Source organism: Sceloporus undulatus, chromosome 6, assembly GCF_019175285.1.
Source record: "Sceloporus undulatus isolate JIND9_A2432 ecotype Alabama chromosome 6, SceUnd_v1.1, whole genome shotgun sequence".
NCBI classification, from domain to species: domain Eukaryota; kingdom Metazoa; phylum Chordata; class Lepidosauria; order Squamata; family Phrynosomatidae; genus Sceloporus; species Sceloporus undulatus.
In genome coordinates this window covers 22,460,996-22,485,191 of record NC_056527.1, presented here as the reverse complement: position 1 = coordinate 22,485,191, position 24,196 = coordinate 22,460,996, and the positions used below count along the sequence as shown (strand labels likewise).

Here is a 24,196-nt window from a genome sequence, read left to right as displayed (position 1 = left end):
GGTTCCATCGCACATATGTGTAAGACATTTCTGTTGATAAGAATTTTAATGGAAACTGAGTCTTTTAACTTACCAGATATCTATTAGGATCATATAGGTTTATTGAAGGAAAATGTTCATCTATGACATGATCTAGCACCATTCTGAACAAGAAATGAAAAATTTATTCCATCAGTGATAACTTGAAATATCTATAAAAAGATTATTCAGTTTAAGACTGTACCTGAGAGGTGGGAAGATTCTTTTTCTTTTTAACTGCTCACATCTAAGCAAGCTAAACTGAACTGTAAGAAACAGACACTCTTTGCTCAGGAAGTATTTGTTGTTGTTGTTGTTGTTGTTGTCATTGATAATATTTAGATCCTGCTTCTCTGCCATGGCTTGGAGGTGAAATTATATATTTTAAAAATCCTATTTAGTAAGCCCCTTCAAATAATATCTTATCTGTCTCTAGGATGTAGCACTGGAAAAATGAATGCATGTCCCCCTGTCTCTACATATATAACTGAAAACTTCCAAGTGCCAGATATTCAAAATTGAATAATAATACAAGGATAGTAATTTAACACATTGACAATTTCCCATTTCCTCTAGCTAGGACAAAAATCTGCAAATTTTATCTTGCTCTAAGAAACAAAATGTTTTTGAATATTCTACCTTTGCACCCACACATAAAGTAAGTATACAAAATTCTGCTGGTCATGTTCCAAAGAACTGCTGAACCAGTTCCACTTCACCAAGGGTGCTCTGCAATTGTATGTTTTTGAAATGTTCCATGACCAAAAAAATAAAATAAAAATAAAATAGGAAGTGAACAGTCCTCCCCCCCTTTTTAAAGCAAGTTGCACATGCACTCTCTGCTTTTCAACAAAAGCAGTATATGCTTTTCCACAAAAAATCCCAGCAGATGAACATATGCTCTTTAGTGTCTCATCTGAATAACTGACCATATCAACAATTTCAAAGTCTGTACAAGAATTTGTAGTAGGATCTTTTATGTTAAAAATTTAAAAAAAGGTTTAAACTTCCAAGTGAGTAGTGCTTTATTTATATACCCTTTCACTTGGGTCACTTGAATCTGTAATGTGACTCCTCCATACCCTATGTTCTCAAGGAAAATGTGTCAGGCTATTAATATTTATAACTATAATACACTCTCATTTAGAAATTTCCTAAATTTAGAAAACTAGTTTTGCAAATGCTTTGTCCAAATATGAGTCATGGCAAATATACTATCAAATGTATGCTTTTTTAAAAGAAAGCACTCCCTGGTACATGCAGGTCTAACAATGAATAATAAGGTTTAATGGCCTTTGGATTAACAAGTTTTATACCAACAAATCTTATTTGCTTTTGGGGACTCATCCAACTTCATGAAATGTATGCTAATGCCATTGGACTGTTGCAGTTGTTCTTTTCTTGCTGTGACACATAAACATGGTTATGCCACTGTAAATGTTTACAATAAACAGCCACGGTTCCTTTTGCTGGAAGCAAGAGGCTATGTAGCTATTCCATGATTTTAAAAGAATCTTTCTGTTCAATATTTTAAAAACAATATATCTGGTATGTGGTATTTTGGAAGAGTGTTCCACCATTTTTATTAGCCAGGATCCGAAGAGCCCTATGTGTGCGTTCAACACATTCATGAATATATACAGACACATCCAGGATACTGATCTTCCCATATGGTGACAGCTCCAGTCCATTCCTAGAATGCCATCCTGCAAGTCTTTTCCAACCTGGTGCCCTCCAGCCAGGGTTTAGAAATCCCATTTATTTATCCAATTTATAATCATCCTGTCTTCCAGGACTGGAAATGACAAGTTGAGAACTCACAAACAAGTAATTATTAAATAAAAAGACAACAACAAAACACTGCAGCTGGCATGGACAATGATTAAAACCAATACATCCAGAGGCACTAGTTTAGCAAAGCTCCTCCAGAGAGCCTCCTCATCTTCAGGAACAGTTTTTAAAGGGATGCAGGAATGTTTCAAAGGAGGGCTGAAAGGCATTTTGCACATATGTGAGCTTTTGGGAAACCCATTTTTGGCCACCCACTTCTATATTACTGTATATTATTCAGCTAGATTCAGCTAGATTCAGGTAAATACATATAGAACAGGTAAATAAATATATTATAATGAAGATGTCATTTTTAACCTCAGCAAGTCCAGTTCTCCTGAATGAGCTAATATTTCTAGCGATCCAATTCGAAACCATGATTTGGCAACACGTAAGACAATTGCACCTGAAATACAAATGCATAAGCATATTATTCAATAAAAATGCACTCTGAACCAGAGTAGTGCATACACTGCACTTATAGTTCCTACACTTGTATACTCATTTGCTTCAACAGAGGAAGCAACTCTTCATGTGCAGTGGAATCATATTTGCAAGTGCTTTTCACCCACTGAGGAAAAAAAGTCTTTGCAGGATGGAAAGCTCCTTAGAACTGATACATCAGGGAAATGACAGGTGTCATTAAACTAATCTAAAAATTAGAAGTTAACATTTAAGAAGTCAATAGTTAAGTCTGCTCTATGGCTTTAATCAGGGGTGGAAATCATGTCACCCTCCGAATGTTGCCACCAGCCCCAACCAAAGCCATTGGGAATTCCCAAAGTACATTAGGAATGCTGGAAGTTTCAGTCCTACAATAGCTGAAAGACTGCAAGACTCCCACCCCTGACCGAAATCCAATTGTTAATCCCAACTAGAACAGATGCACTGAATTATTCAGTTACATAAAGGCTAATTTATCAAGTTCCCATTCATTCAATGGGTCTGTTCTAACTGAAATTAACAAGTGGACTGAGGCTTATTTTCTGGAATACTGACATAACTGGGTTTCTAGAATACAAACACAATCATTTTTTTTCAAAAAAAGAAAAAAAGAAAAAAGAAAAAAAGAAGATTAAACAAATTTAGGGCCCAAACAGACAGGCCAAAATAAAGCTGCTTTGGGTCACTTTGGAGGTATGCTGTTTAAATGACACACACATCTTAAGAGGGCAGAAGCTGCACCAGAGCTGCGCTCCATTCCTTAGGATTGGAGTGTGGCTTTGGTGCAGCTTTTGGCCTCCTAGGACGCATGCATCATTTAAACAGCATACCTCCAAAGTAGGGTTGCCATAAGTCAGGACCTCCAAACCGGGACAAATGTAGGACAACTTTTTCAAATGCAGGACACATTTTTTTTTAAATGGAGGACACGCGAAAAAATTGGATGCTTTTTTAAAAATGTTAATATAAATGCATGTTTCTTAGGCATGCTCAAAATGGAGGACATTTTGGCATTATTCCTAGACAGATGGCAGAAATGTACTTCCCTTTCTGGCCAAACACCACCCCCTCCATTCCAAAACACACACAACAGCACATTTGGTCATAGAATATGGCTTCATTTAACATAGCTTCTTGCATATTTCAGATGTTTGAAATTCACACTCTCTCCCCTTCAGAAACAGTGAGCACATGCCTCAGAAGCTGACTGTTATCTATATCATCATCATCATAATCATCACTATTATTGTTAAAAGAAGGGAAACCTGTTAGCATTAAAAACACCCAAAATACACAGAAAGCACACTTTGGGGGGGGGACTTTGAAAATGGGCACCCTCCTCCTCGCCATGCGCCAAGAAAGGGCGCTTTTCCCTCCCCTGGCTGGCCCAGAGTCTCACTCCCCCTCCTCCTCCTCCTCCTCCAAGGCTCCTCCTCCTCCTTGAGGCTGGCCAATGGCAGAGTGGGGCTGGAAACAGCCCCACCCCAGCTGCTCTGCTATTGGCCAGCCAGCCTCAAGGGGACTGCTGTGGGCCATGCACGGCGCAGAGCAGGCGTCTGAGGATGAGGTGGGTGGCGCGGCCGTGTGGAGGATACAGAGGAGGAGGTGGAGGGTGGCGCGGCCGTGCCCAGGAGGCAGCGGTGGAGGGGGAGGAGATGGGCGGCGTGGCCGGTTGCGCGCATTAGTGGCCGCAGCAATAGCTGCCGGCCCGGGCCCAAACCCAGGATTTAGAGTGAACTGGACTGGGACTGGGTCAGTACCCCAAAACCGTTACAATCACAGGCACAGCCAGGATATGGCATCCCTACTCCAAAGTGACCTGAAGCAGCTTTATTTTGGCCTGTCTGTTCAGGCCCCTAGACTCAGCAAGTCTCTAAATGGCTAATAAGCCTACAAGCTATATGTAACTTCCATATTCAGGGTAGTATCCACTGGAGCAGCAACAGAAAAGATCTTATTGGCTACTGTGTAACTACATTGATTTTGCTCTGACCCATCAGGGTTTTCCTTGTGCTCTTATACAGCTGCTTAGTGTTCCTGCATCTGTCATGAGATGGTTTTCTAGGATGACAAATGTAAAAGAGTCATAGTAAACAATCATTAAGAACAAAAGAAGCAAAATGACCAAGCAGAAAATGTACAAAATCATCAAACCTAAAATACTTCGGAATCCCACCCCATCCGCCCAAAAAACAGACACAAATAAAATGAAAGCTTTCAGGCAGGGTTAGACAATTGTGCCAGGTAAAGCCACCAACTTTCTGCCCCTGGACCTTGAAGAAGCTGTGTGTACTTCCAAAAATGCCAACAAACTAACACCCATACAAACAAATCTACCTGGAAGTGTCCAGAATGCCACGCCTGATTTTGATAAACAGGTAAGCTTTTTAAATGTCAAAAAATGCAGGGGAACACAACCTATTTTAAAAGATGTATTTCTTTTCCTGGAGGTTTACGAGAGATGCAGTTCATCACTCCCCTATTTATTTTAGCCAGAAAAACTACAGTCTCTGGGAATCTGGAGGAGCCAAGGCCTGTAGTAATAGCCTTTGAGGTCACGTGTGGTTGTTGGACCACACTTTATTCATTCTTGCTTCAGTGTAATTTTACAGACATAAAAGTGCAAATTTACAGCGGTTCTAATCTAGCTTTAGAACTGACTGGAGTAGCATACAGAAGAATGAATTATGGATTGTCTCGGCTTGTTCAAAACAGAGAAAACTGATGTAATACTTACTGCCCAATGTGTTTTATGTTCCTAAGATTACACTTTTAGCACTGAGCTAATAGTACACCATCTTGCTCAGTTTTTTTATTATTATTATGAACCTATTTTGCTTGATGACATTTATGTCATAAAAACAGAAGGTGCAAGTGCTTTGAAGGAAAGTTAATTGGAGAGCCATAGCATCACAAAATAGAAAAATAAAAAGCAACAGTTACCTCTTTCTTTCCTAACATTCCCATTGTAGAACCGATCTCGCCACACATCATCATCACTCACAACTAAGCTGTAGAGGAAAAAAATTCAGCAGTTCACCATGAAGCAGGTTCAAATTGTTTCAGGAATATGTATCATCATGAAAGCCTGTTTCACAATTTCATTTTGCCTATAACAAATTAACCAGGATGGTCTTTTTGCAGCAACACTTCTCATGTTTGTGTAGTTGGCCAGTTCATTATCAACTAAGCTTAAAAGAATTCTCACAATTTGGGGCTTATCAGAACTTATCAGCAGCTAAACCCACAGTTATTTCTAAGGGCCTTTTCACACTACATAGTTATAGCACTATGATTTCACTTTAACTACCATGGCAATATTCTATGAAATGTAGTTTGAGGAAGGGCATTTAGAATTCTTACATAGTAAGTTCTAGTGGCTCACCAAACTACAAATTCTGGAATTCCATAGGATGCAGCCATGGCAGCTAAAGTGAAATCATGGTGCTAAAACTGTGTGTTGTGAAATAATCCCAAATTTCCACATCGACCCAACTAGGACAGAAAGTAGCCCAATAAGAAATTGGTTGTAAACTGTTGCGGGGAAGTTTGGTCCTTTGGATCTTTGCACTAATTATTTGACCTTTGAGTCTTCTCAGGATCCCTTTACTCCACGCTTTGCTGGATAGCATATTGTTCAGCTCGGATTGCATGTAGTTTGTCCTGTATCTGCCACTGATGTAGTTGGTATATGATGGCATCATATTCAGTACTCAGTTGCGGTTTAAACTAGATCTTGCCTAGGTATGCTATGTATAGCTGTAGGAAGATAGCTTATTCATTTTTCCTTGTACATTATAACAGTTGGTTATAACTATCCATTTTCTCATCATTGTAAATCTATATCCTTTAATGTGATGTTAGGTCCGCTTGTATAGGTATTGCTAAGATACTAAATCAGTACTTGATTTCTTAGGGGATCAAAACACCGCCCCAAAGGGGTGGTCTGGAGCTGCCCATTTTCCCTCCAGAAGGAGCCCACAGCAACCAAACCGTGCAGGCTCCCTCTGCTCCAAAAAGAACCCGCTAATTTAGTCCTTTATTATTTTTATTAAATATGACAGGTTTATTAGAAAAAGAAGTGGGGAAAAATACAGACGTATTATTTTATACATGGTTACGATAGCTAGAATTGTTTATGCTAGTTACTGGAAACAGAAAAGAATTCCAACAGAAGAAGAGTGGATAAATAAATTAGAAGAAGCAATGGAGATGGCTATATTGACTGCATCGCTAAAGGATCTGGATAAGGAAAAGACAGAAAGGGAATGGGAATGCCTAAAAAAATTCTGAAGTAAAAAATTAATTAAGAAGTAAAAAACTTTTTATTTGAAGATGTATACCTAGGAGATATGATATGGTTAGTAATGTAAAATATGCATTTACTCTGAGGAAGCCACTATATATATATATATATATATATATTAGAATTAAATAATATAATATAATGATTTAGATTTACATAGTTGTTATTTGGTATGTTTATTTTGTTTTGTGGTTTGGTATTGAAACCAATGTTTTATGTATGTTTGTTTATATGCTTGCAATTTTTGTAATGTGTTGTCTGTTATTAATAAAATTAAAAACAAAAACAAAAAGAATCTGCTAAAAGCGGGTTCTTTTGGGTGCACAGGGAGGACGTCATCAGTGTGCCATTGGCGCACTGTGACACATCCACGATGCAAGTGCGGTGCCTAGAGGCATGGACATGGTGGCACGCTTGTGTAGTGCATGTGCACCACTTATGGACGGCACCACGTAAAGATGGCACCATCAATACGTATTAGAGTTCCAGAGCGTGTAGTTGCCACATGCTCTGGAACCCTAATTTCCGCGCCAATACGGTGCTTTCGGCCCGTCTGTTTCCCTTGGGTGAAAATTGGCCCTTGAGCCTCATAAGCTTGGAACAGTTCACAATAGATCTGGAAATATTTATTAAATGTTTCTTTATGCATTCCTTGCCAGCATGATCTGTTTGGAGGATGTAACGTCAGGACTATCAGATAAAACACTAGAATTTTCAAATTTCTTCAATAACCACAGTTTATAAATGTAGTTACAGACTTCACTGTGGGACAAGTGAAGCTCACACTTGGAGGGAACAGAAGCTCAATAAAAAATATTTTTAAAAACTCTTTGAGGAATATGCCCTCCCCATCCAACAATACATTAAGAAATTGCCCTTGTTTGTTTAAACAGTAGGACAATGTGGTGTCTTAAAATCCTACTACGGGAAGAGGACAGTAATTCAACCACTCTTAAATCAATTCATGATTCCTAATTTTTCACTAAGAGTGTGTTAATACAATACTGTCAAAAGGTAGGTGAAATAAATTAAATTAAAATCTGATTTGGCTGTAAAATCAGATGCCCTTCAGTATCTCTGCCACAATGGTTTAGCTTTTTTGGAATTGCTAATAATGTTTGCATAGGTGCCACAATGTTGCCTGAGGAATGAGGAACAGTGTACATTCATTTGAAAGTAAAGAACACAATATACCTTATCTTTAAAAAGCCAGGCCTTTTAGGCAGCTGGGTATGTTGGCACAAGCCTATAATCCAACAGCTCTGGAGCCTGAGACTAGTGGATTGTTCGAGTTTAGAACTACTGGGCTGCAGTGCTGGGCTATGATGATTGCGTGCCTGTACCAAGTTTGGCATCAATAAGTTAATCCCTAGGGAGCTGGAAATCACAGTCGTGCCTAAGGAGAGGGGAAATGGCTCGGGTAAGAGGCAGAGTATTCAAAATCTCTGTCACTACCAGTAGTAGGATTATGTCTGTGCACAGATGGTGCACCACAGCCAAAGCAAAAAAAGTGAAACCTTTTAAATGTTAGCTGGAGGCAAATGGAATTTGTTCAAAATAATGCAGAATTTGAAGATGTGATTAAGGAGAAAAATAATGATTGCATTAAAGGAAGATACTGTAATGGCAAACCTCTGAACAAATCTTCCCAAGAAACCCTTGATAGGTTTGCCTTAGGGATGCCATAAATCAGAAATGACTTGAAAGCACACAACAACAACAATTAAGAAAAAAAAGCTCATACTAAATTCTTAAGTAAATAATACAGACATAACTGATGAAGTGACATGATAAATTAATGTAAATGAGGTAGTGGGAATCATGAGGCCTTCCAAATCCCAACAATCCATCTAACTAGTGTTCTGGATAAAATATATGCTCTTTTCCACTCTTCTGCCAAGACTAAAAAGCACTTTATGAATGAACTGCATCAGCTGAGATTTGACAGCTTCCCATTGGCAACAACAACTTCCCATTGGCAACAATCTTGCTATCAGCATGGGGGATGAAGTTTGGGTTAAATATTTATGAAGGGAAGTCTGGAAAGCTTTCTAGAACGCTGCCCTCCCACTAAGTAGCCATTTCACTATGGGGATTCAAAACAGCATGCCAGAAGGAGAGGTAAGGAAATCACCTGAACTCAGCAGATATAATACATAATGTACATTTGCTGAAGGAATTAAGTAGGTGCTCTAATATGTCCTAAAATAGTGTACTTCAAAAAGCAGATGTTTTCTCAATTAATGCTGGGGAAAGCACTGCATGGACTTGGCAGAAACAAAAACCTGCTTCAACAGTCAGGAAGACCTTAATGCACAAGCACACTTAGTATCTCCTCATTCCATTTTAAGTATTTCAAACTCACATTCATTAATATTCTAGCAATACAAGCAAGGCACCTCACACAGGCATAACATGTGTAATAACTGAATTGTAGTGTCTGTGTTGTAGCTGCTTATTTAGTATTATCTGCTATGTGCAATACAGAGCTTTCTCCTAACATTTATACATATTCAGTATAAAATTTCATTTATTTATTTATTTTTATGCTGCCTTTTTCCCAGAAAGGGACCCAAGGTGGCTCACAAATAAAAACACACCACAACAAAAACAATTAAATCATCAAATAAAAACAATATAAAATTACATACTTTAAAAACTGCAGTACCCAACCCACCCAGTGTAAAAGCCATTCCCTGATTATATATGCCATCCTCTTATTATATATTAAAAGTCTGCCTGAATAAAACCATTTTTGCAATGAAAGACAAGCAGGGAAGGGGCCAGCCTATCTTCCCAAGGAAGAGCATTCCAGATGGTGGGAGCAGCCACTGAGAAGGCTCTCTCTTGTGTCTTCACCAGTTGAGCCTCCAACGGTGTAGGAACTGAGAGAAAGCCTTCCCTGGAAGATCTTAGGGCTCTAACAGGTTCATATGGGGTGATATAGGAGCCATACAGATTGCCCCAAAGGGGCAGTCTGCAGCTGCCCCTTTCCTGGCCAGATCGGGGCTGCGGCAACCTCACATTGCGGCCCCAATCTGGCCTCTGGAGGGTGCAAAAAGGAGCCGCAAACAGCAGCTTCTTTTTGCGCCCTCCACAGGGTACCATAGCCGTGGCAGCACAGCGGTATGGTGCCCCTTTAGCACGGCGTAATCTGGATGCAGCACCGGAGTTGCACAATGATACCACATGCCATCTGGAACAGCACACAGCATGTCACCCTGGGGATGCTGCACCCTGACTCCGCCCATAGGCCAGCACAAAGTACTGGTCTGTACAGAGCCATAGTCTCTCAAATAGCCTGGACCTAAGTCGTATAGGGATGTATAGGTCATGACCAGCACTTGTGCCCAGAAACAGCATTCCAGCTGCAGTGTTTTACACCTGCTGGTTTCCAAACAGTTTCCAAAGGCAGCCCCACATAGAGTGTGTTACAGTAACCCAAATGGGATTAATCAAGGCATATGTCACTGTATACAGGTCTGATGTCTCAAAAAACAGGTGCAGCTAGAGCACCAATTTTAACTGTGTGAATGCACTCCTGGCCACTGCTGAAACCTAGGAATCCAGCCTCAGAGATGAGTCCAAGAAAACACCCAAGCTGAGAGCCTGAGATTTCAGGGGGAGTGTAACCCCATCCAGCACAGATGAAGTTCCTATTCCCTGATCTGACTTACGACCAACCAGGAGCACTTGGTCTTGTATGGATTAAGCTTCAATTTGTTTGCCCTCATCCAGTTCACTATTGACAGCAGATATTGGTTTAGTACGGAGATAGCATCCTTGGAAAGGAGAGATAGAGTTGGGTGTCATCTGCATACTGGTAATACCTCACCCTAAAACTCCAGATGGCCTCTCCCACCACTCCCATATAAATGTTAAAATCATGGGGGACAGAACTGAACCCTGTGAGACTCCACAGGCCAATGAGCAGGGAGTTGAACAGGAGTCCCCAACAACACCTTCGAGTTTGCCCCGCCAAGAAAGACCAGAATCACTGCATAACAGTTCCCCCAAGTCCTATTCCAGAGATGCGGCTCAGGATACCATGGTCGATGGTATTGAAAGCTGCTGAGAGGTCAAGCAAAACCAACAGGGACACCCTCCCCATCTAGTTCCCTGCTAGATCATCCACCAAGACGACCAAAGCTGTCTCCATCCCGTAGCCAGGCCTAAAGCTAGATTGAAATGGATCTAGATAATCTGTTTCATCCAGAAACCGTTGGAGCTGGAGCCACCACTCACTCCAGAACTTTGACCAAGAATGGAATATTAAAGACTGGCTGCATTTCCTGCATGGCAGGAGGTTGGATTAGGTGGCCCTTGTGGTCTCTTCCAAATCAATGATTCTATGATAGTTATTCAGAATGATCCAGGGAGGCCTTCTTCAGTAATGGTCTCACCACAGACTCCTTTAGGCAGGATGGAAATCTGCCTTGCTGCAGTGAGGCATTCACCATTCCCCTTATCCACTTGGTCAGTTCTCTCTAGCTGCTTTCAGGAGCCAGAAAGGGCAAGGATCCAGTATGCATGTGGTGGCCCTCACTTCTCCAAGGATCCTGTTCACATTGTCAGGCTGCACAAATTAAAACTTATCCAATAATACAGGATAAGCTGGTGCCAAGATTACATCCACTGGACCTGTTTCAATTACAGCATCCAAGTCAGAGCGATCTGAGTGATTTTGTTTGCAAAGTGTTTTGCAAATTCTTCACAGCGTGAGTGCTAGGGAGGAAGAGGGAAACTTGCAAGGCTAAATAAGTGGGCAGAAGCAGGGGTACTTAATCCTTTGTGTTCCCTACAATTATCTCTGCCAAATCTCTGTTGCCAGTGCCACCCCAGGGATATTTCTCCACGGCATGTTTCCTTCCACCTTCAAAATCTATTGGAGGAGACACAGGGTACATGGGGTTGGACGATAAGAGTATTTGCTGGGTGGAACTGAAAGAAATATTAAGTCTTTCTCTTTCACTATCTTGGCAAATATTCTTCTCCAGATCCTGCATTATTATCATTATAATACATATACAGATTTAAGGCTACCTACTGTACTGCCACAAGATGTATGGCTTTAACACAAGTCAATATAATACAATTAATAGAATGACCAAACAAAGCTATTTCAGCCTTTCCTTCCCAACTTTAGTGGAACAAACAAGCACACAATCTAAGCCTAACTCTACCAAATAAAAAGAACAAAAATGGACAAAGTACCTCGCAGCTCGGCTTGTAGGAATTCCAAGATAATGCATGGCCTCACTTCCCAAAAATTCTCGCACAGAAGAGTGAAGCACAGCTCTGCCATCTCCATCCCTATGAAAAACAAGCAATATAAATTTTCAAAGAAACATATGTGTTAGTCTGTTTCAGTAAAAAAGAGAAGGAAAAGTAATTCTGTGGCACTTTTAAGACTAACCAATTTATTCCAGCACAGGCTTTTTGTCGACTACAGTCTACAAAGAATATAAATGTTACCTTTTATTTTAGAATGGGGAAAAGAAAATACTGAACTTAACCTGATATGCATCACTTGGACTTAGAGCTTGGAAATAATGCATTACAAGTAGTACTGTCACCTGTAATAAACAGAAAAATGATATCTTTTAAAAGTAGTGATGTAGTATCATATTAATTGGTGAAAGGGTGACATTTTTCAGTGCAACAAGTAATGCTTATTCATTACTCCCACAACATTTTGAGCAGGTCATTGTGAAAGATTTTTGGCCTTTTAAAAATTATTATCTTTAAAATGAAAACATGAAAAGAGAATTTAATTGTAGGTAATAATACAAAACTGAAACAAACCAGAAATAGACAGATCGTCACACTGGTTATTTATAGTATTCTGGGTTGTTGAGAAGAGGAATCCATAGAGTGGGTTTCCATTGCAAAAGGCATGAGGTTAGTTGGAGGGATGGTAGGAGGCTTCACAAACATGGGCCAAGAAGAGGAATCCACAGGAAACATAGAAAACCCCTTTCCACTTACCACAACCATAGGTCACACCAGGTCTGTCCTTGGAGGCTGAAACATGTTGCAGAAGGGAAAGGGCCATTTCTGATAAGGCTACATAGGGAGTCTTGATCACTGGTGCTGCTGTCCAACACCACCAGACCCGATATGGGCCTCCAATCAGTTTGATGTTTCAAGCCAGGCAGAGCAGTGGCTGTATGTGGAAGCAAGCATGTGTAATCCCCGCTTGCTGATCTACAGTTAACAGCAGGGGAAGCTTCTTCAGAGTGGCCGGAAGAGGAATGAAAACACTTTTTAGTCTTCTTAGGCCCTGCATCATTCCTTTCTTGTACCGAAGCCATCCAAGGAATGGGAAAAAGAAGAAAGCGATAGTGAGATAAAGAGGTTGAGGTTTTGGTGGGGTTTTTTAATGATGACAAATGAAAAAGATAAAGAATGAAAGACAGAGGTGAAAGGAGTTGTGTAGAAGCAAGAAGAAGGAGAAAGGGTGGGTTGGGGTGGGGAAAGGAGACACAAAAAGCTTGCTCTGGCAAGCCAAGATGGCAACTGCCTGAAAACCTTTGGCCTGATGACATCATCATCTTCCCTGCCTATTCTGGGTAGTGATAGGTTGAAACCCATTCTGTAGATTTCTCCTCTCGCCAACTCAGAGAATTGACTATCCCTACACTGATGTACGAGAGACAGAGTCTACTCTAGTTGTAACTACAATTTATCGATAGGCATGGCAAACAAAACAATAGCCCTCACATTAAAAGCACTCAACATATTTGAAGTCGAAAGCTTTCACAGCCAGCATCCATAGTTTTTTTGTGAGTTTTTCAAGCTATGCGACCATGTTTTGGAAGAGTTTATTCTTCATGTTTTATCTGGCTTCTATGTCTTCTTCTTCTGGCTTCTACTTCTGGCTATGACTATTTGATTATTAAATGATCAGAACTGAAAGATTAGATGATAATTTAATGAACTGAATTAATAGTAATTTTAATATTCTACTGAATGTATTTATGTAATATATAGTAGTATTTTATTGTTTTATTTGTACATGCATTGCAATTTTATTGATGTAATCCCGCCTCAATCCATGGGAGAGGCGGGAAATAAAAATAAATTATTATTATTATTATTATTATTATTATTATTATTATTATTATTATTATTACAGTCAGTTACGATTAGACATTCATGTCAAGGGACTACCTTTTTACCTTTACCTATACTTGTATAGATACTTATATACTATTACTTCCCTTGATCTAGACACTATACTTCTATTGATGCAGCCTAAAATTGCATTGGCCTTTTTAGCTGCCGCATCACACTGTTGACTCATGTTCAACTTGTGGTCTACTAGGACTCGATTCCTTTTACACATAGTCTTGCTAAGCCAGGTGTCCACCATCCTATATCTATGCATTTCACTTTTCCTTCTAAGTGCAGTACCTTACATTTCTCCATGCTGAAATTCATTTTGTTAGCTTGGGCCCAGCTTTCTAATCTATTAAAGTCATTGAATTTTGATCCTCTTCTCTGGGGTATTAGCCACCCCTCCTAATTTGGTGTCATCTGCAAATTTGATAAGCATGCAAGTAATATATTTGATTACTAATGTCCATCATATCATATTTTCTATTTTTATATATTGTTGTGAAATCTATACAGTGAAAAAAGTGGATAGGAAGAAAATCCACTCATTTGAAAGGTGGTGCTAGTGAAGAGTTCTACAGATATCATGGACAGCTAATAACACCAATAAATAGGTCCTAGAGCAAATCAAGCCTGAACTCTCCCTAGAAACCAAGATGACTAAACTGAGACAGTGGTATTTTAGACATATCGTGAGAAGACATGACTCATTACCAAAGACAATAGTTGGTAAAGTAGAAAGCAGCAGGAAAATAGGAAGACTGTGTTCCAGATGGATAGACTTAATCAAAGAAGCCATGGCCCTGAGTCTGCAAGACCTGAACAAAGCTGTTGATGGAGGTCTCCCATTCATAGGATTGCCGTATGTTGAAGTCAACTTGAGGACATTTAATAACAAATTCTGATGTAATGGTTGGCATTTCAGGCATGGAATGAAGCCCATGCTATCACGTGCACATGTGACAGTATTTGCAGAACCAAAGAATGAAACAGCTGAAATCCCATATTCTTCCACTACAGAGAACAAGTTACAGGCAGAGTAAGCAGCACTGTAGCTGTTTCTATGACCAAGATTACATCTGCAAGACAGCAAGTTTTTGTAGTGAATACAGATCTCATTGGGTCTTCAAATTCATCAGACTTTTTTAAATTCTTGTTTGGCAGCAGAACTGATAGATTAAAGAAAAATCTGAAAAACTCTCTAAATTTATAATCTGTATATTCCCTAGCTGTATTAAATCTATCCATGCTGGACTGATTTTGTTCCTACCAAGCAACTTTGGAAGCATTTCCTCTGGCACAGTCCCTATATGAAACTAGTAATTTGAAAGTTGCCATTGTTTGTTGATTCTATTAGTGCACAGTGGTTTCAGCTCTTCAGAAAAGTGAAAGCCTTCACCCTGGGTGCATACAATATTATTCTAAGAGGCTTGTTCTGAAAACAATTGACAACAGATGTTGTATAATTTCTTTTTGGACTACTATGGATACTTTTGGACTGATGGCTCTTACTGGTCACAGCTGAATGACATTGTGAAGCTATTGTAGCTTTCTTCCATAATAGATTTTCACTGGCAAGAAGAAACTATAGAACAAACAAAAGGACATCAGAAGACTACAATTTGAAGATAATTATATCTAGATCCCTTGCAAAATTCAGTAAATGTGGCAGTCTGAAAAGCAATGACTGCAGCATTTCTAAAAGCAGTCTAGAGGTCTTTCTCATCATAGAGCAGCAACCTGGTCTCTAATCCTTTTTTAGAGTGGAAAACCCCACATACTTCTATAAGGCTTCCCAAACTTTACAGCCTATGTCCAATTGCTACTCCCAACTAACTGAGATCTATTGAATCAATGTGATTTTATACCAGTGTTGACTTACAATTGTCTCATTGGGTCTAGCTGAGATTTAGTTACTGGATTTAGGTCTACAATTCCTATAGCTGTCTATCCATCTTTCATCATGATTAAATGCAAAATCCCCCAATATTGGTCTGATTTTATCTTCCAGAAATTTATGATGTGAGGTATATTTTTGTTGTTGCTGTTGTGTGCTTTCAAGTCGTTTCCGACTTATGGCAAACTTTAGGCTATCATGGGGTTTTCTTGGAAAGATTCATTCCGAAGAAGTTTGCCATTGCCTTTCCCTGAGACTGAGAGTATATGACTTGCCCAAGATCACCCAATGGGTTTAATGCTGAGCCAGGAAACAAAACATGGTTTCCAGAGTTTTAGTCCAACAGTCAAGCCATTACTGTATTACTTCCTGACTATTATGTTTAATAACTAATGACAAATGTATCATCCATTAATCCATCTACTCTTCTTTTAAACTGCCTCTTAGGTTAGTGGTTGTCAGAACATATGGTAAAAATCTGCAGGTATTTACCTTTCAAGCAAATGTATGCTACCCAGTACACTGAAAGGCAACTTAATTTGCAGATTATTCTATGAGTTGATTCTGGATTTTGTGGTAGAGCTTAATGCCAGGATAATAGGTAAAATTAAGGGTTTTGATGTGTAACAGAAACTAAATCAAAAGCCTCACCCATGTGCAACAAACCTAGAGTAGGGTGTTCTTCCTGAACCTTTTAGCTGTAGTTCCCAACTAACACCAAGCCTGCAAAAACAAAATTACTATTAGAAAATACTGCAGCACAGTAAATACATGTGCAAGTCCAGAAATCCCTGGTTCACATTTTGTTTCAGCCATGAACACTATACCCAGAGTTTGGGCAGCCACACTCTCTCAGCCTTGATCCTTAAACCAATCTGAAATATGAAGAAAATATATACCAATATATACCCTTCCCTGATTGTTATTAGGTATACTAAGACAATATTTTTTAAAAGTTTCAATAGTATTACCATACACAGTAATTGTTATTAATGTACTTCCTCAGATATCAGTGATCATCATACATTGCTTAGAAAATACTAATTTAAAATGAAGTATATTTACCTGTTTGTATAAACGCCAATCAAATGAGCCCTTCCATCACCCAGCTGGCCTGCCCAGCTACCAAACTAACAAAGAACAGCAGATATTAAAATAAAAAAATATTAGTCCAGCAAACTTAGATCTGGAAAATGATCACTAAGCTGATGATGGTGGTATTCAACATAATACCATGTTAGAAAAGCAAACTCTGCATATTTTCAAAAACAGATTCAATTGATGTAGCTGTTGAAGGCAGTGACTACTCTATTCTATTCCTATTCCAGTGGTGAAATATGGCAGCAATAGGGAATGAGAAATGGGACTCAAAGTTTTTTTCAGCCATTATTAGAGGCAATTAGAAGTTGGAGCTCAGGTCAACAGAGACAGGCAATCTATGAAAAGCAAATAAAACCTTTGCTATTAGTAAGTATGTTAGGTCTCAGCTTATTAAGTGGATTTTGGTGGAACCTTTTGAAACCTGCTCAATCCACTGAACTCTATTCAACTCAAGTAGGTCCATTAAAATAATGGGATTTATTAATCCCAATTAAGTGACTAATACTGGATTTAGCCCTTACTGAAAAATACTTTTGATTACATGAAAGCTGGCTTTCTGAAGAGTCTGGATCATGTACTGGAAATTCACTGGGAAATGCCTTAAACCAGGGAACAAACAAGTTTACAGTGCATCTACTGGTTCAGTTGAAGAGGAAAGAAAATGATGCCAGCAGAAAAACTGTAGTTCAGCAATATGGGTCCTCAGTGAGGTATTATTGAATGAGGTTTTTCTCCCAGCCCTGAAGATCTTCATTTCCGACTGACAGGATACACTGTGCCAAATATTACAATCATAGGAACCTTTGTCCCTCCAGATATTTTATACTGCAGTTCCCACACTTCCTTACCAGTGGTCATGCTGGCTTAGGATAATGGGCATTCCTAACATCTGGAGGACCAAAGTTTCCACACCTCAAAAATACACGAGCATAGCTTTGCAGAAGAAGAAAAATAAATGAAATGAAGAAGGGTAAAAAAAAAAAATTACAGTTTTCAAACAGAAAATCTCAAATATATTATTATTATTATTATTATTATTATTATTATTATTATTATTAGGTTATTATTACCTGATGACCACCATATCTGTGGGTGAGGGGCAGAGATCCCAAGATTAATTTTGCACCACTGACAAGTTGTAAAAAATCTTCTGAGCCTGACACTGATAAGTCCAGGTCCAATATGCCTTCCAAGACTTCCTGAAGAGAGATAACAACAAAGAAATTGCCAAGTAATAAAATGAATTTCATGTAGTCTGACTGCAAAGACCACTTCTATCAGTGAGATTTCATGGATGTGGGCCACTTACATTAGGGTTATCATAAGGCATTTGCTGCCCCCCCCTCCACTGACCCCAAGTGCACAGTACCCCTCACATCAGTCAAGTTATCTGGACATCTAGGAAGATCCCACAAGCTCCTCTCCCACACAATAAAAATGTATCAATAACAAATTAAAATAAATTAAAAAACATTAACAATTTGCTGCCCTTTCATGGCACACCAAATCTGCTGCTCAGCTGACCATTTCACTCTTCTTAAAGGTAGGAACACTCATGCCAGTGGCCTGCCCTGCAGTGCAGAAGGGCAAATGATACCAGAGGCTTTCCAGCTGTTCAACTACCTTCTCTACATCATGAACATGCTATTTTTCAGTAACACAGATAATGTGAATCTCCTTGATGTCTTAGGGAAAGATCTGAAGCTGCTGAGCATTATATTTAGTCACACGCAGGAGGTTGCAATTATGGGAGAAGTTTGGAGTACATCCAGTGCAAACCAGAATATGTGAGAATATGTTCTGAAAAAGATAGCACTTTTTCTTGGAAAGAAGTTTAATGACGGGTAGAGAAAGTCTGTAGTTTTCGAAAACCTCACTGTATTAGGATATATTATGTATATACACTTAACAATATATATTGTACACTACAGTGCACTCGTGCCAACCGTGGACGTGCCACCTGCATGCCCATTGAAAAGAACGGGACTTAAGGGTCCACGTTTTTTGCTATCTGCGGGGGGGGGGGGGTCTGAAACAGATCCCCCCCCGGTTAGCAAGGGTGCATTGTATTTATCCTTGTTTGGTATTGAGGCACCTTCTCCTCAGACATTTTGGACAAAAGGGAAAATTTCTGGATTTATAGACTTAAGACCCTAAGGTCACGTGGCCTCAACCTAGAGGATAATATTTTCATGCATTGAAGCATACTGTTTAGAAATACTATACAATTCAGTTTGATTTTCAGCAACAATGTTTTGCTCATATTATATTTTTAGTTCTGTCTACTAATTGCTTCAATAAATATAATAATATGCAATGGTACACATTATGTATGCTCTTATGCTCTTACTATTGTGCATAGAATACTGTATGTTATATTTTTATACTTAGAGAGTCCTAATTTTTTACAAAGGCATTTTAAGTAAAGCTGGGGGAGGCTGGGGGAGAAAAAAGAAAATCAAGCCTAACCTTTGAAACAGCTACAAGCCGAACTCTGGATTTAAACGGAGTAGGGTACACAACTGAAAAAATGATGCCATAAACTTCACGAACATAATTTTCCTGAATAGAATCAATCGGAAGGGCAGCTAGAGAAAACAAGCAAAATCATTTTACACAACAGTCATGAAACTTAGCCTTTTTTCAGCAAAACCTGCAACAGGGCCCTACTTTTAAAACCACATCAAATGCCACAAAATAATGCGCAAGTTTTGGAGTTTTCATGAGCCCGTTATTTGCTAGGTTGTACAAAAGGCAGGGGATGGAGGAGGAGTAGGCCAGATATTTTGCCACAAGGCTTGAATTTCAGATCCAGTCTCAAAATAGAGGTTACTGAACAAATTAATGAATAATTGATGCACGTATTACGTTATTTCAAGACGGAACCATTTGATTTTCCAAAAGTGCTTTCTGGGACTTCAAGTCCCAGAAAACATGGTCAATAGCAAGGAATAGTGGTATTTGTTGTCCAAAAACATGTAAAGGACCGAAGGTTCCAAATCTCAGGATTATACAAAGGATTATGAGGCAAACAAGTAATAGTTGGCCCCCATTTCTGAAAAAATGAAAGCCACCTGTTAACTCAGAATCCTCCACATGTTCTTAGACTGCAATTTCCAGCAACCCTACCCAGTGCCAGATTGGATCTGTTGGATCAGGACAAGGTACTTTAAAGCTCCAACAAGCTCGGTGACGGTAACTGTCCTCCCTCACCTTCCAAACCCCAATATTTAGCTACAACCACCCATTCCCAACACAGCTATTGCCTCCCTACTGGAGATGGTGCTGCGGGGGGAGGAGGAATGAAGGAGCATCTGGCAACCAGAACTAGGCATTCCTTCATGTCCCTGCTCCCTGATTCTATTGGTGAGACAACAGACATGTTGGAAGGGGGGAGACCCCAAGTTAGGGTTTGGAAGATAAGGGAGGAAAGTTACCATCGTCACGTTTGGCAACACTTTATGGTACCTCCTCTTCCACAATCTGTTAAGGATTAAAGTGACAGAAGCCCCATTCCAGATCCGATATGGCAACCCTAAATCGTGAGGAGTGCTGCACAAGGGGAAAATTCAAATGAAGCTAAACTGTACTGTATTACCTAGTGGTTGGAGAAAATGAAATCATCAAACTCAAATTTTCTTAGGCTGTGGTGAAGCACAGCTTAGGCCAATTTTTTTTTTAAAAAAAATGCATTTAAGATGCACACATAGTATTTTGTGTTATTTATCACCTTTATGTATTTACTGTATGTATTTAAATTTACATTGTCTTTAAAATCAGGGTATCACTAATATAAAACAGTGATCAGCACTGCTAGGGTAAGAACTTCTGAAGTTGCTGAAGCTAAATGTTTGTGGACTTGATAATTATCCACAGGAAACGTTGGAGACAGGTCTCAAAGTGGGCTTTGAGAGGGCCCACTTTTAATAAATATTAAAAGGAGAACATATAATTATATGATAAAACATATGTATTACAGGCTTTTTTCCAGCTGATTCTGTTAGGTACTCTGTCTTCTTTGGACCTGGTAACTAACTTGAATGAGAGACTCCTGAGAACAAAATGAAAAACTGGGTAACTGTAAAAATATCACTAATATCAGAAAGAAACCTTTCTATTAGCATTAGAGTTTGCTTCTCTCAAGAAAAGAAAGGAAAACATATGTTTCACAAAGCTGTCTTTTAATATTATCATTATTTCCTCAAAATTATGAAGGTAAAATTTCAGTACAGTATTCATGTAGACTACTGAATAGTACTTTGGTTGATGCATGGAAGAACTAGCCACACATTCACTGGTTTAAAATGGCCGCTCTGGTTTCATCTGATCTATTTTAATCTGTTCTGTCTTTATTTAGATAAGATTGTGTGTACAAGTGCTTTCAAGCCCCCATTAAATTAATAGGGTTTTCTTAGGCATGGAATACTCAAGAAGTGGTTTTACCAGTTCCTCCATCTGATATATATCCTACAGCACCTAGTATTTGTTGGCTGTCTGCCATCCAAGTACCTGCTTAGCTTCCAAGGTCAAATGGGATCTGGCACCTTTAGGGTATTACATATTTAAAATATGATGCTCACTATTATTGTTTTTACCTTGTATTTTATTGCATATTGTTTTGAGTACCAAGTGAAGAAAGTCAAAATATAAAGATCAAAGAAGTACAGAAAGCTACTATATACTGTGTCAAACCATCAGTTCACTAGAGGGCAAATGAATGAAGGTGAGGCTCAATTTTCACTCTCCCAATTTTACATTGCTAACAGCCTATTAAAGCAAAAAGGTACCTTTGTTTTTGATCATGCACAGGACAAAACGATGACTGGAAGTTGCCATTTTGTGACATCAAGCTACCATCTTGACTCATACGGCTGAAAACAGAAGTACTGGGCAAGTCGGGGGCTCTGGTAAGCTTCTTCTTCATATGTGTTTTCAAGTCAACTTTGACTTACCATGAGAGTTCTCCTGGCAAGATTTGTTCAGAGGTTTGCCATTGCCTTTCTCTTAAGCTGAGAATGTTTGACTTGTCCAAGTTCACCCAATGGGCTTCCATGATGGTCAGGGATTCAAATCCTGGTCTCCCAGAATCCTAGTCCAACACTTCAACATCTATACCATGGTGATACTCTCATGATGGATAGAAAAATTGCCCCCAAATCAAGCCAAATTATTTTTAAAATATTCAGGATGGGTTAGGGGACTTGCAGAGAGGGCTGGGGCCCTTCAACAGTGTGATTCAGGGGCTGTGTGCACCAGTCTGCACTTTCCCACTCCTGATCTAAGCTGTTACTGTTATCTGTCACTGATTTTTACATAATCCTACCTGAGGAACCCTCATACGTGGTGGTGATGTCTCATTCAAATACTAACCAGGCCCAGCCCTGCTTAACTTCCAATGTCAGAAGAGATTAAGTATGCTGTGGTGGTATTTAATCAATAGCCTCAGTTCATTCCTCTGTAAAACAGAGGTATCACACATATTCAGGCTATTGTGATGAAAAAATGTAATAAAAATTTAAAAATATGCAACATTCTATATGCTAACACACATATAGAATACTGCATATTCCAGTTGATAGCTAAACAGTTGCTGGGTCAGATCATGGCTGGCAGAAGACATATTGCTGCTTGATCCAAAAGACAAGCTGACCACCCCTCCACTTAAACATATGAGGCTACTGAATCTTATTTCAGCACTGGAATGGACAGTGCCCTCCACAACACCTTCAGGCAGGAGAGGATCTTAGGCCCAAAGGCACACACTAGCAGCTATCCACCCAAAAAGAGGTTTAAATGGATACATAAGTGTGGGGAGGGTTGCCTTATCCTGTGTAATGGTAGGGCTCAGACCAGATTACACACAGTACTTGCATCAGCATGGATCACTTATGTGAAAAGGCCAGTCTTGTGCACTCTGTCAATACAGAGCTAGAATACTGACCAGGCAAAAAGATATTTGGGTACTCACAAACTCTCTACATACACAACAGGACTCATGTGAGGAAGGTGGCATGCTGCAGCCAGAAATTATCCAAAACAACACTTTTGAAACCACACTTAAATCCCACTAAGGTTAATTAGTCATACTAGTCAGTACCCTCAATATCAAAGGGTTTCTAGGTCAATTGGCTCTGTTATAGGATCAGACATGTTATTCATCTACAGAAACTCACCTTTAGAGTTTTAATATACAGTACTTTAAATCAATATACAGTTGGTCCTCCATTTTTATGGGGGATCTGTTCTGGACCCCACCATGAAAATGGAGGCTCATGTATATTCAAGCCGCATAGCCTTGAATGGGGAGTGCCCCCATGCACATGGTCCAGGCGCATGCTGGGTGCACGCACCATTGAAAATAGCAGTGGTCACCCCTCTGCGGATATTCAAGGTCATGGAGCTCAGATCCGTTAATTAGGAGGGGTGACTGTAAATCTACTTTAAATCAATTGTTGGCAAATACATAATGTTAGATAAGTGTAAAGGAGGCTGTAGAATACCTGTAAATTTTTCTGTAGAAAGTCTCCATTCACTCAAAGTAAATAATCTCCTTTTTCTTTCACAATAGTCTTGCTCAGAGTTTGATGCATTGATGTATTTATGCATATAGCTAAAATTACTTGCAGCAGTTAATGAGTCCAGGAGGTAGCATCCAGTCTGACATACCAGCATTAACCATGTGAACAACCATTGAACTCCAGAATATCTTGACATATTGGGTCCTGAATTTTCTTCTCAATGATAGTTCAAGTCTGTATGGAACCAAAAATAAAAGACAATTAGCTTGAACCCTTTTGAAAATGGTCTATTCTTTATCATTCTTGCTTTCAGCTCCTTACCAAGAAAACCCCATGACAGGTTTGCCTTTACCCACTGGGTGATTTTAAGCAAGTCACACTCTCTCAGCCTCAGGAGATGGCCATGGCAAACAAGCTCCTTCTGGGAAAACACTCCAAAAGCACCCACTTTTTGGCAATAAGCTATTTATACCACACAGTCTATACACAGTCGACCCTTGTTATCCGCTGGGGTTTGGCTCCAATATCCCCCGTGTATAACAAAATCCATGGATGCTGAAGTCCCATTAAATATAACGCCATAGCAAAATGGTGTCCCTTATAAACAATGGAAAACCAAGGTTTGATAGTTGAAATTTATACTTTTTTGGACATTTTCAAACCGTGGATGCATGAATCCATGTATAAAAAAATCTATGTATAAGAAGGGCCAACTGTATGTGTGTGTGTGTGTATATAAGCTTTTTACAGCACACATATAAAAGCAGTAAGATTTTTATAGCACACATATACGTACCAACTGTCTCTCCTATGTGTGTGTGTGTGTGTGTGTGTATATATATATATATATATATATATACTGTATATATATATATATATCTTTTTATACCACACATGTACCACGTATAAAAGCAATAAGCTTTTTACACCACACATATATCAGTGTCTACTCACTCTATATAT

The 24,196-nt window shown here is 39.2% G+C and overlaps 1 protein-coding gene across 11 annotated transcripts in view; it reads right to left on the bottom strand.

Moving 5' to 3' along the window:
• Positions 1-24,196, bottom strand: part of LOC121933287 (protein adenylyltransferase SelO-like) — a 46,721-nt gene that overhangs the window by 21,789 nt on the left and 736 nt on the right. For 4 of the 11 annotated variants that reach the window (XM_042472783.1, XM_042472782.1, XM_042472781.1 and 1 more), the window contains exons 2-10: positions 23,216-23,467; positions 19,185-19,303; positions 17,786-17,914; positions 16,680-16,744; positions 16,266-16,337; positions 11,813-11,911; positions 5,236-5,303; positions 2,167-2,254; positions 74-143 (exon numbers count right to left, since the gene is read on the bottom strand). In XM_042472783.1, the coding sequence (XP_042328717.1) occupies positions 74-143; positions 2,167-2,254; positions 5,236-5,303; positions 11,813-11,911; positions 16,266-16,337; positions 16,680-16,744; positions 17,786-17,914; positions 19,185-19,303; positions 23,216-23,429 (924 nt within the window). In that variant the 5' untranslated portion in view covers positions 23,430-23,467. Of the gene's footprint in view, positions 1-73; positions 144-2,166; positions 2,255-5,235; positions 5,304-11,812; positions 11,912-12,586; positions 12,897-14,431; positions 15,847-16,265; positions 16,338-16,679; positions 16,745-17,785; positions 17,915-19,184; positions 19,304-23,215; positions 23,468-23,554; positions 23,813-24,196 lie in introns of those variants that run through there. The other 7 variants (XM_042472787.1, XM_042472790.1, XM_042472789.1 and 4 more) reach the window with 5 other exon arrangements.